The sequence below is a fragment of the Vitis riparia genome, chromosome 16 (assembly GCF_004353265.1).
Source record: "Vitis riparia cultivar Riparia Gloire de Montpellier isolate 1030 chromosome 16, EGFV_Vit.rip_1.0, whole genome shotgun sequence".
NCBI lineage: Eukaryota > Viridiplantae > Streptophyta > Magnoliopsida > Vitales > Vitaceae > Vitis > Vitis riparia.
In genome coordinates, this window is record NC_048446.1 from 3,496,925 (window position 1) to 3,511,523 (window position 14,599).

The 14,599-nt window shown below is 34.3% G+C and overlaps 1 protein-coding gene and 1 long non-coding RNA gene across 2 annotated transcripts; one reads left to right on the forward strand and one right to left on the reverse strand.

Moving 5' to 3' along the window:
- Positions 1-9,405: 9,405 nt before the first annotated feature.
- Positions 9,406-13,286, reverse strand: LOC117934036 (protein starmaker-like). Its single transcript, XM_034855629.1, has 6 exons — positions 13,091-13,286; positions 11,807-12,254; positions 11,306-11,506; positions 11,089-11,208; positions 9,817-10,988; positions 9,406-9,726 (listed from the first exon to the last, which is right to left on the reverse strand). Exons 1-6 carry the CDS (start codon positions 13,202-13,204, stop codon positions 9,649-9,651), a joined length of 2,133 nt encoding a protein of 710 aa, XP_034711520.1. The 5' UTR covers positions 13,205-13,286; the 3' UTR covers positions 9,406-9,648.
- On the forward strand, positions 10,608-11,594 carry LOC117934041. Its single transcript, XR_004654412.1, has 2 exons — positions 10,608-10,756; positions 10,857-11,594. It is a non-coding gene; the product is annotated as an uncharacterized LOC117934041 (long non-coding RNA).
- Positions 13,287-14,599: the final 1,313 nt, after the last annotated feature.

Below are 14,599 nucleotides of genomic sequence, written 5' to 3' on the forward strand. Positions count from 1 at the left end.
TTGACTTATGATACTAAGAAAGGCTAAAGTGTTTACCTAAATTATAGTTACATAATGAGCAAACAAACAATCATTCTCAGTCATAATCATAAAGTAGAGTTAGCAAACGTACCTAAGATGCTTCTTCAAGCACTATCATAAGACGATGGAGTTAGATCAAACAACAAGGTATATAACATGTATCTCATAAAAAAAAAATCAAATAACAATCAAAATAGTCAAGGATAGTATCAGATATGAAGTTCATAAAAACATGCATGCTCATAAAATTAAAGGTGAAAGGTGGAGAGCGTACCTGAACAACATATCTTAAACGCAATGCACTTCCAATACGAATGGAGATGGTTAGGATGAAAGATAATGACAAACAATTATGTAAATAAAACTTAACATGCATGACATCTACATGGCATAAAGAGAGAACATGGACTCACAAAGACATCAGTATTCCTACATGGCATGCATACAACTTTTAGATATATATAAGACGTAAGAAGCAAGGATTATAACAAAGCATATAATCAACTAATCAAAACATGGGCATCACAAGTATAATTCTAAATTATGATCTAAGCGTCATTTGACCAAAGAAAAACCAACATCCCCATCCATATATGATATATAACAAAACAACAATGAATAATAAGCTATGAAACATTCATTCATTGTGAATTAAACATTAAGAGCAATTAGTATGCAAAAATTCAGTATATGACTAGAATATCTTAAAAAATAAATTCCAAAAAAATATAAGAAGATGTATTTAACCACACCAAAGCCCATAAGTTGTGTCCAACGCCGCTTCACACGATAGAAGCTCTCAAGCGCTCACACCAATTGAGTGTTAATCCTGTGTCAAGTGGCTTGAGCACTTATATAAGGCCTTCTTCTAGTGTGCCTTTTTGTTTCACTTTTCTCTTTTTAGTTTGTTTGAGCACTCTGGGCCTCTACTTCTTGCCTTCTAGCAGTTTATTCAAGTCTTGTTCGAGTTTTTGGAGTTCATAGTATTATTCGGGGTAGTATTCTGAGTCTTTCCAACAATTCAATTTTTCTCAAGTTTTTTTTAGGTTTTTGTGCATCTTTGCATTTCTTGTTTTTTTATTTTTTATTTTTTATTTTTATTTTTTGTGGGCCGTAAGGTCAAGTTTGAGTGCCCCCATTGATTTGAGAGCTTTTTAGGACACTCATTTGTCGGCTATTTTTCGAGCTTGGGGTTAGGAGCCCCTTATGACTATTCATGGGACACCATATCCCCATTGGCTATGTTTGGTTGGTGGGATAGGATAGGATAGGATATGTATATCCTTGGATATACATATCCTATGAACATAATATTTTAAGGTAGCATATCCAATGGGATATGCTTTATCATATTTATATTTAATTTATGATATGAATAAAAAATAATATGAAATATATATTATTTTCAATGTTTAAAATAAAAATTGTATCACATTCAAATATTTTTTATGTAAAAAATGAAAATTTTGTTATGTTTAACAATATTCAAGATTAAAATAATTAAATTTTACAAATATTTTTATTTTTATTTTTTATATTATGTTATTTAATATATAAAAATAATTTATATATTATATATTAATATTATTTTAGTTTTTTTAGTCATAAAATTAGTTTATAATAAAAAAAATTTATTTTGTGAAATGAGTATATTAAAAAACAAAAAATTGATAAAAAATGAATTTTTGATACATGGGATATGTATATCTCATATTTTACCATGGGATTAACATATCCCATGTGAAAGGAATGAAAAAAAGAGGGTGGATAATATATCCCACCACTTATCCTATCCTATGTTTGGTTAAACATATAATAGGATAAGTGATGGGATAACTTATCTTATCCCATCACCAACCAAACATAGGATAGGATATAATATCCTCTCTCTTATCCTATCCCATGCTATATCCGACCAACCAAATATGACCATTATGTCTAGATGTTCTATTCAAACATCCATTTTGTAGTGAGTGGCCTTATGTTTCGTGGCACGATGTATGGCTAGACCTTCATGGTCACAACTAGGTTTATCCAACGTGTCTTAGGCATGCCCTCGGTTTCTCGTTAACTTCTCGCTTTCTCTCCTAAAGTTCAGGCACTCACTCTTCTCTCTATGGCGAGCCTCACCCTTTGTCTACCTATGTTCCAATTGCTGACTTCACTAAGTTAGCTTAGGTTCTTGCTACGTATATATCATACTTTTTCTATCCTTCATCCCATTGTACCGAGATTCAACATACTATGGCTTGTTTCATCCATGTCATTCTTTCACGAGCCTATTGCTCGTATGGGAGTTGTGCCCTTTGCCTTGCTCATCACTCAGATTCTTAAGGACGTTGAGTTTGAGTGGACCCTACTTTAGCTGCTTAGGTTCCTTGTGCTCTCATTGACGCGAGTTCCTAGAACAAGCACTACAACCATGTCTATGGCCCGATGGTGCCCTCAGCTCCAACTCAGCAAAGCATTGTTCCTCAAGGCCCCACTCATCTGACCATAACTGCATAGGAAGTTGCGGCCAAGGGAGAGGAAATTTAAGCCATGGTGCAAGATCCTCCTATACTAGAGGTTGACTTCCCTAAGCCTACTCCTTGTGGGCACCATAGTCGGGGTTGTGGTGGTCTTTCTTGCTCATTTGCTCACTTGATTCCTCCATTTGATGCCCCTACGCTCTAATAGGTGATGGGCTCCATTGATCGGCTCCACCTTCTGATGGATTTTATGACCACTCATTTGGATTCGCATGAATTAGAGATAGACACTTGCTTTAGAGGTATTGAGGGGTAGCTCTCTTAAATTATTTCTTGGATTCATTCTTAGGGTTCCTCGAGCTTTGCTCCTCCACCACGACCACCGCCACCGAATCATGATGCTTAGCTTATTTTGTTAGGATCTTTATGTATACACTAGAGTTGGTTTGGCTCTGTTCTTGGTTCTTACTTTTGCTATGTTTTTGGTCTGGATATTTGTGCTTACTCTCTTTATCCTTGTTGTTTCCCTTTTTCTCTATATATATATGGATATCACGTTTCTCTCTGTCTTTGCACTTTATTGCTCTTATGTTACTCTTTGTCTATTTTGCAACAAAAAGAGGGAGACATGGGGATGGGGAGACTTGGTTGATTGATTGTTAGATGGAATTGATATGTTTTAATAGCATTATTGGTCGTATGCATGGGGTGCATCTTGATTGTAATCATTTCTATTTCTTTTCCCTATTACTGTATCTTGATTACATGGCTATATTTTTTTCCCACACACCGCTTTACCCTGGTAATTGTGTTTCAGTGTGTGCAAATTACAAGTATTGGAATAGTTTACTGGATCTTGATGCATCTTTCAATTCCCAACATGTGTTTGGATGATTAGATTTAGATGGGTGTGATTGAGAGTTATGTAAACTCTGTTTGAAAGTGTTGGGGGTTTTATGTAATAGTGTTTTGACACAAAATTGTCAAAGAGGAAGATTGTTAGGACAATGAGTTCTTGTACTATGTTTGTTGGCAATTTTGTTCCTTTTCATTCTAACATGGAAAACTTTTTAAATAGTGACTTACTCTTTATTGAAGATTCGAGGTTGTTGTTTGTTCAATCAAAAAGTCACAGGTAAGTCTAAAAATGTTTATTTAATGGCAATTTAAGTAGTTAAAGGGTTGGATTGGATCAGTAAGTTTTTTCAGAGCCAAATTGTATTTTATTTTATGTTATGAAAAACAGGGTGGCTCAAGCACCATCACCGCTCAAGCGCCTATCTAAGTGCTCAAGTACCCAAGGCAATCGAGTTGTGGTTAAGTGCACTCAAACAATCCCTCTAAATTTGCTAGAATATCGTAGATCACTTTTTTTGGAAATTAAGGATTTGTTCTTTTTGAAAAATTCTAGTTACCAATCCTCTAGGTCTTAGGACCTATATAAATTCTTTCTTAACTTGTTTTTGGGTTGGATGCTTTGAAAGAATCAACCCTAACTTGCCTTATCATTCCCAAACTCTCTCAGGAATTCACCAATCGAATTCTGGGTTGTTGGAAGGACTTCTATCCCTCAAAGGTTGAGGTGAATCCATTGGAGCATTGGAGGTGTCGCGTTGCGAACATGGATCATGATATAGGTACTGGAGAGTAAGTCTTTAGGGTAAAACTATTAGGTAAATTCGTATATCTTGATCTCATATAGTGGATTATTAGATTAGATGTCTTAGACTCCATGGTCTTCTATCTCCACAAGTTAGTGTAAGGGTTTTCCACATAAAATTGATTGTCTTGTGTGTGATTGTGTTTACATTGAATATTTATATTGTCATATAGGATTCGTTTGAAGAATTTCAACTCATAAATTAAAATTATTGATTGTCATAGAGGTTTTTCAAGTTTATTGAATGATAAGCTAAAGTTCTACCTGCTGTAAATTGGGCCTAAGTATCCTGGTTTTATTGGGGTAATGTTCTGCTTGCTCCACAGAATCAACGTCCTTTCCTTTTTTTCTTTTTTCCTAATGTTGTTGAAATAGAAAGCAAAAGAAGCTGCTTTGCATCTTTGATTGCTATTTTTGCCTGGTTTAGATTCATATTTCCAATTGGCCCTCTTGTAGCCTTTTGCGACCTTGCAAGTGAATCTCTAGCTTAAGTATGTGTAGGGAATGCCTGTAGTTACAGAACGATAGTTCAGTGAAAACTTTTGGGAATCATGTCACTAAGAATTAAACTGTGCTGTGGTTCATCTAGGGTGATGATGTGACACCTTAGCTTGGTTTTCAAACAGTAATTCAACCTTATAGCTTCCTGATCTTTAAGGGTGCATCTTGTTGACCAAATATTAGACTAATGCACCCATTTGGGTCTCTGCATGCAACAGTCTATAAATTTAAGCCTCTGTTCCCTTCTCACATCTAATGGCATCGATATCCCTGTGAACATTTTGAACTATAGTAATTAGGATGCATTAAATATTTTTGTGGTATGTTCTTGATCTGTGAAAGAACCTACTGCAAATGGTCCAAATATGAAGGAGCTCTTTTCAGATATTTTGTGAAATCAACCATTATCTTTGTATAAAAGCCATTATTAGTACCATAAACTTCTATACTTTGCATAAATTGATGAATGTGTCTGTACAATATCTTGAAATGGTTGCCTGTTAGTCCAACCACTTAAAACATTACCTCAAATTTATGGTTTTAGTGTCCTGTTTCTGCTGCAGGCAAGGAAACCTGAAGGTGGTGTATCATTAAAAGAACAGTCCATGAATAATTGGTTAGGCTGGTAAAAATGACCAGGAAAGTTTGTGTCCAGCATTATGAAAACTACTCAGTAATAGCCCTTTTCAGAACTCTAGAGGTTCCCATGAATACATTTAAAGCTTTGATGTTAAACTGTCTGGTTAAAGTTTTGGTGGGTTGGTTGATTGACAGGAATCCATTCTGGAAATAGGATTTCCTAATTTTTAATTTATGCAAGTTAGAAAAGGCTTAAGGGAACTAAACAAAGAATAGTTATTTCTATTGACTTCCAAAAAATATCAGTTCCTTTTGATGCAAGTAGCCAATGCAAGCTCCTTCACATTTAGAATCTTTGTACATGATATTTCAATGCACTCATAGTCATTAATTTTCATTTCTAGTGACAATTATCATGTATGATTCTATAAAGCCTTATCCCAACTACTGAGTGTTTGTTTCATCTCCATGCTCCTACCATGGAGTCCAAACTGTTATCATTTAGGAAATAGAAGGCATTTGGATGGGGGGCAACTCAAAAGGAAGTGGAGCAAATGAAAGAGAAAATTTCAGAAGGAGCAAACCATCGAAATGCAATATCTTGTATGCTTAGTTCTCTTGGATTACCCCAATCTGTATTTACACTTGTAAATGATCAATTATGCCTACCAGAATTTTGTGGAATTTAGGTAATCATAGCAAGACATTTTGCTGCAGATTTCTAGTGAGTTTGTTGAGAGCTAAAGTTTTATTGCAAATTGGGCTTGAACCTGCTGATTTACATGGGATAATATTTTGTTTCCTCCCATATATTATGGTTTTTTTTAACACACTTTTGAAAGAAAATATAAAAAAAAAAAAGTTCTTATATTGTTCTGTGTTGCATTTTTGGTTATAATTTTCCTGGGTTAGCATCTTTTTCCAACCATATGACTCTTGTGTACCTTCTTGCTTCCTTGTATGTAAAACTCTAGTGCAAACATGGGTAGAGGAATGTATATAAGTAAAGAAGAATAGGCCACCAAAAACCTCTATAATTATGTGCTAGGAAATGATATGTGAATAATTGCTGTAAATGGTCCAAATATGAAAGAGCTCTTTTTAGATACTTGTGTGAAATCGACTCGTATATTAAAGCCATTGGAAATACTTATCATAAATTGCATAACTAGTGGTTTTACAAATGTAATGTCTTGCTATGGTTGTCTGCAAGAGAACTTTCAATGATAAGGTTGATTAGTAAGTTTGGTTTCTTCGCTGGATGATTGATTTTATTGAACATTTGGCAAGTGACCAGGCAAGTGTATGTCCAAAATTACTAAAATTATTCAGTGAAAGGTCTTTGGGAACTTTGTTGAGGCTTCCATGAATGCAGTTAAAGCTTTAATGCTAAACTGTTGGGATGAAGTTTGGAGTTTTGGGTCAAAATGACCCATTTTTGAAACTTAATGTTGAAAACGGGCACATTTTCAAACTATTGTTCAAAATGGCTTCTTTGATGCCACGTAGGCGCCACATCATTAAAAAATATTTTTTTTCGTCATTATAGTGAAAGTCGCAGTTGGGAAATGCGGCTTTATTTTTGTACTAAAGCCGTAGTTGAGAAACACGGCTTCATTTTTGCACTAAAGCCGTAGTTGCCAAACGCGGCTTCATTTTTGTACTAAAGCCGCAGTTGGCAACTGCGGCTTTAGTTAATTTTTATTTAAATTTAAAATTTAATTAAAAAATTATTAAATTACAATTTATGAATGAAATTTAAAAATATACTTAAATAATAAATTATTTATATTTAAATTTAAAATTCTAGTATTACTTCAACAAACATAAATTGATAAATAGAAGATATTATAAATGAATGTTTTATTTATTAATAAATTAATAATCTTAAAATAATAAATTTATATAACATATAAATAATATATAAAATTGTATAATTTATTAATTTAAGATATTTAATTTGTTAATTTTTAAGATATTAATTTATTTATATTATGATAAATTTATCTTTATTGAAATAATAGTATAGTAGTTAATAACTGAGATTTCAATTATAATATATTTTTTTTACTTTCCAATTTAATTAAAAACTATTAAATCACAATTTATGATTTCACTTCCTTTTTGGAGGCATGTGAGATTATATATGTTTTTTATTTTTCACTATATTAATGTTTAGTGGATATTTTTTGTGACTTTAATTAAACTATTAAAAATTACATTTTGTAGTAGACTTTTTGTAATTAATTTCATTAACTAATTTTGTAAAAAAATCTCAATCATATTAAAAATTTATAATATTTTTTAAATTTCAATCATAAATTGTGATTTAATAGTTTTTAGTTAAATTGGAAAGTAAAAAAAAAATATTATAATTGAAATCTCAGTTATTAACTACTATACTATTATTTCGATAAAAATAAATTTATCATAATATAAATAAATTAATATCTTAAAAATTAACAAATTAAATATCTTAAATTAATAAATTATACAATTTTATATATTATTTATATGTTATATAAATTTATTATTTTAAGATTATTAATTTATTAATAAATAAAACATTCATTTATAATATCTTCTATTTATCAATTTATGTTTGTTGAAGTAATACTAGAATTTTAAATTTAAATATAAATAATTTATTATTTAAGTATATTTTTAAATTTCATTCATAAATTGTAATTTAATAATTTTTTAATTAAATTTTAAATTTAAATAAAAATTAACTAAAGTCGTAGTTGCCAACCGCGGTTTTAGTTAAAAAATGAAGCCACGTTTGGCAATTGCGGCTTTAGTACAAAAATGAAGCCGCGTTTGCCAACTACGACTTTAGTGCAAAAATGAAGTCGCATTTGCCAACTGCGGCTTTAGTATAAAAATGAAGCCGCGTTTGCCAACTGCGGCTTTAGTATAAAAATGAAGCTGCGTTTCCCAACTGCGGCTTTAGTACAAAAATGAAGCCGCGTTTCCCAATTGCGGCTTTCACTATAATGACGAAAAAAATATATTTTTTAATGATGTGGCGCCTACGTGGCATCAAAGAGGCCATTTTGAACAATAGTTTGAAAATGTGCCCGTTTTCAACATTAAGTTTAAAAAATGGGCCATTTTGACCCAAAACTCTGAAGTTTGGGTGGATTGATTGACAGGAGTCCATTCTTGAGATAGTATTTCCCTGTTTTTAATTAGGCAAGTCAGGAAAGGTCCAGGAAACTAAACCAAGGGATAAGTGTTTCTACTGAACTATCAGTTATTTTTGACAACCCGAAACCAGATCACAGAACCTGCCAGTGATATTGACCCTTTTTTTACTGATTGATTTTGTCATTCCTCTTCCAATCTTGATTTTGCAAAGGCTGTTTAGGTTTCAAGCATGCTGTTGATTCCCCATAATGAATAGGCTAACTCTACCTCAATTGCCTATCCTGCAGGTGGTCATGAATCGTTTTAAGCTTTCTATTCCTGCACCATCTCATTTGTTTGAGCCCTTCATTCTGTACTTTCATGGAATGTGAAGTTCCTTCGATTCTGATACAGGGCTGATATCATCAGTTTACTGATTTCTAACTAAACACCTTTATCAAGATGGGAATTTGATTGTTTTCTGTTTATTGGCATAGACTTGAGCAGCATCAATGGCCAGAGAAAGTTTTTGCTTGTAAATTCAAAATATCTAGAGTTTTTTTGGGTCTAATAATGCCTTCCACAGATGGGGGACAAGACCACTTGTTTGAAATGTACGATATGTGTATGCTTAACTAATTGAATTCAAAAACAAATTTTTTAATTTATGTCCATAATTCTTATCAATCATCAAAATCTTCAAGGATGAAAGCAAATAGCAACAGTTTGATGGCCTGCACATTCTTGAAACATGATGGCCTTACTCTAAACTAAAAGGTAAAGGTAATGGATCCATGGATGGCCTTAAATGTTGGATTTCTTTCTTACTAGTTGAAAAAATCAATATTCTGGGTGAGCACCACCACAGTTATTACAGTATCTTTAAGCTTCAAAAACTGAAAAAAAAAAAATGAATGAAAAAGAGACAGAACTCTGAAATTGCCCGAGTAGGACCAAAAACAGTTCTGGGTGTTATGGGTGAGCCACCCATTATTGCAGTATCTATCTTTTAAGCTCGAAAAACCAATAAAGAACACAGAAAAATATCACCAAAAACTCTGATATTGCCGGAGTAGGAGGCAAAAACAGTTCTGGGTGTTATGGGTGAGAGCCCCACCCATTTATTGCAGTATCTATCTTTTAAGCTCGAAAAACCAATAAAGAACACAGAAAAATATCACCAAAACTCTGATATTGCCCGAGTAGGAGGCAATGCAAGTGTCTGTAAAAACCCCAGGGGAAAATTCAATTTAGCATGGAAAAAGTTGTTTCATTGCTTCCCTTCTATCAGTTTTCCTTTCCAGTTTCAACCTCAGCCATACGGTTCTCTGGCAGTGTCTGCAAGGCTGGTCTCATCTTGGCCACCTACAAAGTCAAGAAACAACAAATTTTTAGTATGTATGAACACTCTGATTCACTCTAGCAATCATGACAACATTTGAATGTTGGGCTCACCTCCATAACATCATTCATATCTTCATTGTTTTTGTTTGTATTTTCCTTGATCTGCAGCTTCTCTTTGAACATCTTCCTCAGCTGCCTTAAACTGGTGTCACTGAACTTCTTCAGCATTATATCCTCAGCAGTGTCCCTGCTGTTTTTCTTCTTTCCCGTCTCAGTTTTAAGCACCATTTTCCTGCCACTGTTGTCTAGGTTCTCCTTGTTGTCAGAAAGGAGTGTCATCATTTTTGTGGCTGAAGGCTTCTTGCTTGATGATTTCCTGGTTGGAGTTGACAGGGTTGGAAGAGGAGCCTGGCCTAGAGGTGGGGAAGCTGCCAAAGGAGACAATGGGGTTCTGCCTGAAACTGCAGTGTTGGATGCTGGACGATGAGGACTCGTTATCTTTACTGGAGTTGGAAAATTGTCCAACAATGAAGAGAATTTGTAGACTGCCGTGGCATTTTCTTCTGCAGTGATCAGTTCATGAAAAACAACCGACATTTCGTCTCCCTTGGGCAATGGTTCAACTGAGTTGTTGGTCTCATCAACATCAACACAAGCTTCAGAATGAGGCTCTCCAGTCATCGACATTGGATCATAACCATTGGAGGGAGGTGAAACATCCTCAAAGTCCATGCTTCCCAGTTTGGCAAATTCAAGCTCAACCTGTGCTTCTGATTGATCAACAACAACAGAGCAATCAGAACCCGATTCACCGGAAAATGCATCCCCAGCCTTCTGGTTCAAATCCATATCGAATACTTCACAGTGGCCTTGATTTGCTACCTTGCCATCATCATCATCATCATCATCATCATCATCGTGAGGCTCTCCTTCACTGGCCACATTCATTTCAGAGTACATGCTCACTGGGTTTTGGCATACTTCATCAGCAAAGGCACTCAAACTCAACTCTGGTTTCTCAGAATCATCAACAGAAGCTTGTAGTGGAGCAGTAAGATCCAGTTCCAGATCAGATTCCCTGTGCTCATTTTCCAGTTTTGAGTCCTCATTCAGATTTTTGGTGTTTGACAAATTCAACTCTCGTGTCTCAGAATCACAACTTGAATCATCAACAGAAGCTTGTGGTGGAGCAGTAAGGTCCAGTTCCAGATCAGATTCCCCGTGCTGCTGCTCATTCTCCAGTTTCAAACCCTCATTCCAATTTTTGGTATTTGACATTATAACTGAAGAAACACCAGCAAAACTATTCATCATCAGAAACCACAAAACTGTAAACAGCCAAGTACAACAGGCCCAGAAGGAAAAGATTGAATGTTTGTTTACCTTTTTTTACTGTGCTTTCATCATTCAAATGCACTGATGTTTTCAGGATTTCACTCAGAAGTTTATTTGATCCATCCATTTTCTCACAATCCACTTCTGAATTTTTCTGCAGCTCAGCTTCTGCATATTGAAGATGGAAACACAACTGTTAATCATCAATCAAGATCAAACCATTTCAATATTGGTTTTGAATTGAGAAAAATTACTGAGTACTTGCCTGTGTTGTCCTGCTCATCATGAGCTTCATCTTTTTCCTCGGAAACTTCAAGAAAATCTGAATTATTGGGTTTGGCAGATTCCCCAGTATTCTCTTCAACTTCAGCTTTTGAATCATTTCCACTCAGGACAGACTTTGAAATGACCTCTGAATCATCGGTTATCTTTGAATTATCTTCTGATATTGTCTGCGAATCAGCTCCTGCATAGTGATCAATGTTAGAAGACAACGAAATCTTAAATCGTAGCATGTTTATTTAGCTCCTGAGAAAATGTGGTTAATGCTAGAATTTTATTGTTTGGCAAGCAAGAAAATGTAAACACTGCATTCAACTGAGGTCTAATTCAACTGTTTTAGCTCACTTTTCCTTAGAATCCCCAAATACCATACAGCATAATTGAAAACACTCAAAATTCTCTCATTTTTTTCAATTTTCCTGGAAAAAAAAAAAGGACTGCAATGTTAGCCTTAACCAATCAAACGAACGGAAGCCATACATACCCTTGTTTTCCTCTTCATCTCCATCAAAATCTTTGGTCATCACCTTGGAGAATTCAACCTCCATGGGCTCTGTTCTGGGCAACTTCTCTGATAACCTGGCTGACCTTCGTGTGCTATACACTCGCTGCACCGAGCTTTGCTCCACCCGGGTCACCGTCTTCTGGCGAGCTGAGGCTGCTGGAGCCCTTTTCCGGCTGCTGGGCACGGCTGGAGTTTGGCGTACTTCACTCTTCTCCTGATTTACCTCTTCTTTGATCCTCCTGGTTCCACGGTGAGTCCGGGTCAGAGTCTGTGAACTTTCAGGCTCTTCTGCTGCCTTGATGGGCCTTCTTCTTGTGGATGTTCTGCAAACTGTTCGAGGAATCTCCGGTGATCCAATTTCTGGCTTTTCTGGGGATTGGGGGTTTTGGGATTCAGATGGGTTGAGGAGCTCTTCAAGTCCGTCAACCTGAAATAATACATGGTTTTTTGAGAAAATTAGATTCCTAAGAATGGAAGCAGACGGGAATGCCCATTTGGTTGCTGAGAAATTGCAGGAAAAGAACAGAAAGGAAAATGATGAATTTGATTTGATTTAGAAACCATGAAAGCAAAATATTGCATCCACCAATACAGTTATTTGGCTTCATTGTTTGAGAATCAGAAACAGCAGAAAATATGAAAACTCAAAGTTAAACTGTTCTTTTCTTGTCCTCCGTTTTCTCAACAGCCAAACAGTATGGAAGGGTAAAATCAAGATTCAAGACACAACCAGGGAGAAATAAAAACTGGGTTTTCTATGATTCTAGAGAAAATCAGATTTGGGTCCGATGCAACCATTTGAGTCCACCACTAAAAAGAAAAACAACAAGAAATCCAAAACTCAAAATTTTGTATTCTTTCCTCTCTTGTCTCAGCAACCAAACAATCCAGAGGATAACAATATCTAGATCCAAACGATAGTGGCCAATAATTGAAAAGGGGTTTTGAAGGATTCAAAGCAATCACCGAAAAAACAACAGCAAAATACAAAACTGAAAATTTCTTTTTCTTCTCTTTGCTCCATTTTCCCAGCCAACAAACAGTCCTAGGGAAAAAAAATCAAGGCTCCAGAAGGATAACCAAAAATCAAAAAATGGGGTTTGAAGGGTTCAATGAAAATATCACCACAAAAACCATAAAATCCAAAATTTCCCTTTTCTTCTCTAAGCAACCAAACAGATTGCGGGGCAAAATAAATCAACATCCAAAACAAAATCACCAAAAATAAAATATGGGATCTCAGGGATTCAAAGAGAAGATTACATTTTGCAGAGCCTTGAGAGCATCAGCCATGGCCACATTGGTCATGTTGGCTAGGATCTTGTTCTTCTTGCACAGAGTTTGGAGCTCTCTCCTTGTGAGACTCTGAAAATCCATGGCTGTAGAAGGAATGGGTGTTGGTGTCTTTTTGCTGTTTGTTTCTATGGAAAACTTTCTGAGAGAGAAAGACGGAAGGGTTTTGCGGAGGCTTTGGAGATTGAGGTCTTTATATATAGGGAGAAAGGTGACGTTGAAGATTTTTGAAAAAAAAGACCGTTGGGAGCCTGTGATTTGAAATTTGAATTTTTTCCTATTTTTTTATGAAATAATATATTGGCTGTGATAAAGTGATACGACTGCTTATCTAGGAGGGTATTTGGACCTATGGCAAGGTGCCACGTGTAATGTCTTTAATCTGCTTTTGTGGTTTCTATTTGCCTATTCTTCCTATGGTGGCTTCTTCTATGGGCCAGGCCCATAGCCAAAAAGCCCAGACCAAATAAGTCTTGATACCATTTCGGCTTAAAAACTTTTAGGCTGGGCTTGAGGCTTGGCCCACAAAAAGTCTTGCCAGAGTCTAATTCAATCTTCACTTCTAGGCATTAATTGTCTTTTATGGGATTTTTGACAAATGTATGACATTTATTAAAATATATATATATATTTAAAAAAAAGACAATTTCTATAATATTTCTAAAAATATAGGATTTTTTTCCATATAGGATTCACACAAAATCGTCTCTCCAATTTCACTTAATAAATTCATCTATTCTAAAACTTAAAAATAAAAAATAAAAAACATAGGGTATGTTTGAAAATTATTTGTAAAATAAATTTTTATTTTTAAAAAAAATTAATTTAGGAGACAAAAAATATATATTTTTTTTCAATTTGTTATAAAAACATACTATTTTTTATAATAGATTTGAGGTATTTTCAGTTATTTTTTTATAGTGTTTTAAAAAATAATTAAAAATATGAGGAATATTTTCAAAAATTTTACATTATACATTTATAGAAAATAAGCTGAGAAAACAATTTTTATATTTAAATTTTTACATAGAATTTAGTTTTCGAAAACTCGAATATTATTTACAAAAATTGTTTTTAAAAACAATTTCTCGACAGCTGTTTTAAGAAAACATTGTCATCATCATTTTCTCGTAGCCTCACTTGATTCATGAAATCCATTATGAAAATATCTATTTGCAATATCGAATGTCGTATTGAATAGGATTTGGTAGAAAAGTAATTCATTACTAAGAAGCTCATAATAAACATCCATAGACATGAGTGGCCAAATTTCATTACTTAACAAGTTTTATGTACAAGTGTACTTATCACTATTGATCATATGATTGAGACTTATAATATTTTATAGTATGACAAATGTTTGCTTTTTATATATGGAGAGTGGTTTTCCACAAATGATATGAAAATGATGTTAATTTAAAGTAATGAAGCATGGGGTCATTTGCTATATGAAAATGGGTAGACAAAGTCCATGATTCA